The sequence below is a fragment of the Portunus trituberculatus genome, chromosome 17 (assembly GCF_017591435.1).
Source record: "Portunus trituberculatus isolate SZX2019 chromosome 17, ASM1759143v1, whole genome shotgun sequence".
NCBI classification, from domain to species: Eukaryota; Metazoa; Arthropoda; class Malacostraca; order Decapoda; family Portunidae; genus Portunus; species Portunus trituberculatus.
In genome coordinates this window covers 7,820,001-7,825,000 of record NC_059271.1, presented here as the reverse complement: position 1 = coordinate 7,825,000, position 5,000 = coordinate 7,820,001, and the positions used below count along the sequence as shown (strand labels likewise).

At 50.0% G+C, this 5,000-nt stretch overlaps 1 protein-coding gene across 14 annotated transcripts in view; it reads right to left on the bottom strand.

Annotated features, from left to right (window-relative positions):
- LOC123505163 (rap guanine nucleotide exchange factor 1-like) overlaps positions 1-5,000 on the bottom strand; it is a 163,260-nt gene that overhangs the window by 77,626 nt on the left and 80,634 nt on the right. Inside the window, exon 2 of one of the 14 annotated variants that reach the window (XM_045256308.1) lies at positions 3,350-4,124. The exons of 9 other annotated variants lie outside the window; for them this stretch is intronic. In XM_045256308.1, coding sequence (XP_045112243.1) covers positions 3,350-4,013 — 664 coding nt within the window. In that variant the 5' untranslated portion in view covers positions 4,014-4,124. Of the gene's footprint in view, positions 1-3,349; positions 4,582-5,000 lie in introns of those variants that run through there. 4 more of the 14 variants (XM_045256311.1, XM_045256309.1, XM_045256310.1 and 1 more) reach the window with 4 other exon arrangements.

The window sequence follows — 5,000 nt, the reverse complement described above, 5'->3', positions numbered from 1 at the left end:
GTGAAAGTATAGAGGATCTTAAAATTGTGATCTAATCTTACACCAGACTGTCACAGAGCCGTGACAACCCAACACAAAACAAACCGAGCCGAGCAGAGCCGAGCTAAGCCAAGCCAAGAGAAGCCGAGCCAAACCAAGAAAAACCAAGAAAACCAGAGCAAAGCAAAGCAAGCCAAGACAAGCCAAACCAAAGATAAGCCAAGACAAGCCAAGACAAGCCAAAAGAAGTCGACCCAAGCCAAGCCAAGCCAAGCCAAGCCAAGCCAAGACAAGACAAGACAAGATAAGACAAGAAAAGAAAAGACAAGCCAAGCCAAGACAAGCCAAGCCCAACCAAATGAACCCAAGACAAGGCAAGCCAAGTCAAGCCAAGCCAAGCCAAGCCAAGCCAAGCCCTTCAATGTTAAGACAATATTCAAATTTAATGCAGAAATATAAATTCGAATACAAACGAAAATGGATGATAAATAAATCAAATAAATACGTAAATAAATAAACAAATATAATCAGTAATATAGTGACACATGAACTCTACGATAAGAAAATAAACAATAAATAAAACAAATAAGAAAAAAAAGGAATCAGTAAGAGTGCCACATAAACTCTACGGTAAGAAAATGTCACGTTTCAAAAATTCTCACAGTGGGAAACTATTTTTCATGTGTGTCAAAAGGTAAAGAGAGAGAATTGTTAAAGGTAAGACGAAGGACTGTATTGATAAATCCCGAGAGAGAGAGAGAGAGAGAGAGAGAGAGAGAGAGAGAGAGAGAGAGAGAGAGAGAGAAATAAACCCGTCCCTTTGAATTAAAAAAAACTGCAAAATAACTCAAACAAACAGTCACTCCATAAACACCAACTCAATAACAACCTCCAGCTCACACACACACACACACACACACACACACACACACACACACACACACACACACACACACACACACACTTCTATCTATCTAACTGCTTTCCCCTTCCTTCCCTTCCCTTCCCTTCCCATCCCATCCCCATCCCATCCTTTCCCTTCCCCTCCTTTCTCCCTATTCTCGCTCCCTTTCCTCCTATTCCCCATTTCCTTCCCCTCATACACACACACCAAAACAACATAAATACCCAGAAACACATGCTTTTACACACACACCATTACCTTCATACATACACCATTATACACACACCATAAATTCTATACATACACCATTAATGATTTCTTGATACCTTAGCCTGCCTCTCTCACGTTGCACCACAGCTCTGCGCCCACGAGAGAGGAGCTAAGGCGGCCACAAGGATATGATTAGCACGTAGTTTGTTCGTGTCCCAGCAGGAAGAGGGATAATGAAGGGCAACCTATACTCCCACGCACCTTGTTGATTAATTAAGAGTGTCCCCTAACGTGTCCCTCTTAGACTTAGAAGACAACAGGTGAGTAGGGGAGAAATTGGAGGAGAAAGAGATTGTATGGGTGGTTAAGGATATGAGAGAGAGAGAGAGAGAGAGAGAGAGAGAGAGAGAGAGAGAGAGAGAGAGAGAGAGAGAGAGAGAGAGAGAGACCTTTATTATCACCATTATTATTGTTATTATCACTTGTATGGTCTTGTTTTTTGCGATCCAGGCCTTGTGACAGCCTTGTACTAAAATTATGTAAACTTGTAAGAACTGCGCATTTGTGTGTGTGTGTGTGTGTGTGTGTGTGTGTGTGTGTGTGTGTGTGTGTGTGTGTGTGTGTGTGTGTGTGTGTGTGTGTGTGTGTGTGTGTGTGTGTGTGTGTCCTAAGTAACATATCTATAAGTACAATATATATTCTGACTTATTATTATTATTGTTGTTTTTCTCATCTTCATTTTCGGCTTTATCTACAGTACATTTTTCTTTCTTTCTTTCCTTCGTAATATCTTTTATCGTTATTAGCATCTCTATCGGTCTATTTTTACACCTCTGAGCAAGAATAAATGACTTGGTACCAGGGAAGGCGGAAGATCAATAAATAAATAGATCAAATTCAGTGACGAGCGAAACACAATAGAGAACAGGACGAAATAAAGGAAGGAAAAGGTGAAGAGTGAAGATTGATGCTTATTTGATACGCTATCTTGACTTGGTATCAGGAAAGTGGAAGATCAATAAATAAAATAAAATTAAAATTAATTCAAGGAAAGAGACAATAAAGGATACGAGGAAAAAAAAGGAAGGAAAAGGTGAAAAGTGAAGATTGATGATTTTTTTATACACTATGTTGAGTGACAATTACCTTTTCTTTTTCTTTTTTTAACCTCTTCAGTACTGGAACACATTATTACCTTTTGATTTGTGTACGATTAGATCATTTTATTGACATTAGGAAGGGTCTCAGAAGATTAAAGGCCACAGTGTTCGCTATTTTAATCCCACCCCACATGAGTTTCTGAAGCTGTATAAAGTCAGCAAATAGTAAGCAGAGTGAATGTGGAAACGCGTCGTGGTACTGAAGGGGTTAATGTTTGTCTTTCTTACCTATGCATAAACATGAATAAATAAATAGGTGAATAAATAAATGGTAACAAGTGAATTGATGTCTTCCCAACGTATTAAACCATCAAACACTATATCCATACCCTATCACACTATCATATACCACCGCACCCTACCACACACTACACCGCACCCTACCACACATTACCATACATTTCACCGCACTCTACCACACCTATCATACCCCATCACACCTTACCACACTCTACCACAGCCTACCACACACTACACCGCACCCTACCGCACCCCGCCACCTGGGCACTGAACACAGCAATGGTGCGTGGAGGGACCCAGGCAACAGTGACCAAGAGTGTACTGAAGGTGGAACACAAAGCTACACCACTACACCATCATAATACCGCAGCCAACACCACTCAACAAGCCCAAGACCAGTCTCTCTCTCTCTCTCTCTCTCTCTCTCTCTCTCTCTCTCTCTCTCTCTCTCTCTCTCTCTCTCTCTCTCTCTCTCTCTCTCATCTGCATGCCGTGGGCCACGCGTCACGCCGCTTGGCCAGTGTTGGGCTGCATTCCTCGCCAGGACACACTCACTCAACACAACAGCGACAGAAAACGGAGCGCGGTTGGTCATAAGAGAAAACGTTTGGCCTGAGTGAGTGACTCCAGTGAGTGGCGAGCAGTGAGTGCACCTGCCTGTCTGTCCCGCCACACCTGACCTCCCCTCAGGCTACACCACTCCACCACCACTGGTCCTCCACACCCTGGCTGCACCTGTCTCACCCCCCCTGACAGTCCCGCTGTGGCCGCGGCGGCCTGACGTCACCCACTGTTACCGCTGCGCTCGCCAAACAGGTGTGGGCGTGGGAGAGCGAGGCGGCAACCCACAACCCACCTTGCAGCCAGCGTCGGTACTGTGCCGTGTTCTCCTCCATGGTCATGGTCATCTGCCTCGCCCTGCCGCTGGGGCAGTCCGTGGGCGGCACGGGGCGGGGCGGCGTGCACCCCGCCCACACGTCCCAGCTCTCGCCCACTGCCTTCCTGGCGCAGGGCACCACCTTTGGCGGCAGCCTGTCAGTTGGCGGGCCGGGGCTGGGCGAGGCTGAGAAGCGGGACAGGGAGGAGTGTCTAAGGGCATGGCGGGGAGGCGTGGAGCCCAGCAGGGGCGTGGAGGGCGGAGAGGCTGCCGGAGACGGGGAGGCAGACTGTGAGGGAGTGGTGAAGGTGGAGCTGGAGGGCGTGATGGTGCCCGCCCACAGGCTGTGTCTGGACCAGGAGGGGGAGGGGGAGGGTGTCCTGCTCCAGGAAGGGAGGCGGCTCTCCGTGTAGCTCACGCTGCGGCTCAGGGAGGGCGGCGACGTGGCGGGCGAAGAGGGCGGGCTGTCTGTGGGCGGTGTGACGGTGTAAGTAGCACGGCGCTTCCTGAGGGCGGCCAGCAGACTCTTAGCGTGCTTGCGCGGGCGTGGACGGCGTGCCGGCAGCGGAGGCTGGTCCAGCCAAAACACAGTCTTGGGACCGCCACCTGCGTGGTCCAGCACAGCGTCGTGGTACTGCGGCATGGCCCGGGATGGGGAGGCCACGGGGACCTTGGATCACTCAGATGGGCCGTGGTGGGGGTCACGCCCCTGTGACCCCCATTAGTGATGGGGCAGCCTATGTCTTCATCAGACCTGCTGGGTGAAGGGTCAGGGCACGGCGGGGCGTGAGGGACGTGCGGAGCGAGGCGGGGCGGCAGGCGGGGAGGTGGTGGCACTCACGCGACACTCAGGGTGACACTGACACCCTCCCGTGGTGGGGCGGCCTCCACCGCCCACCACCCACGCCGGGCCAGGCACGCCACATGGGCCTTCCTGCCACCCCGCCACGCTGCTGGCACGCTGACACCTGTGGCGCGGCGCCCACCGACACCAACACAACTGCACACACACACACACACACACACACACACACACACACACACACACACACACACATAAAGGTAAAGCCCTTAACGATGCCACGACCACAGAACAGAGGCGCTCCCCAATACCGCCATGCCCCGCTCACCACGCCAGGCTCCCGTGGCGCCGCTGGTCTTCAGGCAGCGGCACCACACATCCCTCAACAATCACACACCCCACGCCCTCACCCTCATCCCCCCCTCCCGGTCATAACTAAAGAATAAGGCCTCCATTTTAATACTGAGGCAAGCGAGAAGTAGAGGAGGAGGAGGAGGAGGAGGAGGAGGAGGAGGAGGAGGAGGAGGAGGAGGAGGAGGAGGAGAGAGGAAATGAGGGCATGTATGGAAGACACTTAGAAGGAATGTGCGAATTGGAAGCAACGGAGGTGGAGGAGGAGGAGGAGGAGGAGGAGGAGGAGGAGGAGGAGGAGGAGGAGGAGGAGGAGGAGGAAAATAATAAATTGTGGAAAGAGGAGGAAAAAGAAAGAAAAAGAAAGGAAGGAAGGAAGGAAGGAAGAAAGAAAGAAAGAAAGAAAGAAAGAAAGAAAGAAAGAAAGAAAGAAAGAAGGAAGGAAGGAAACTGAGAGAGAGAGAGAGAGAGAGAGAG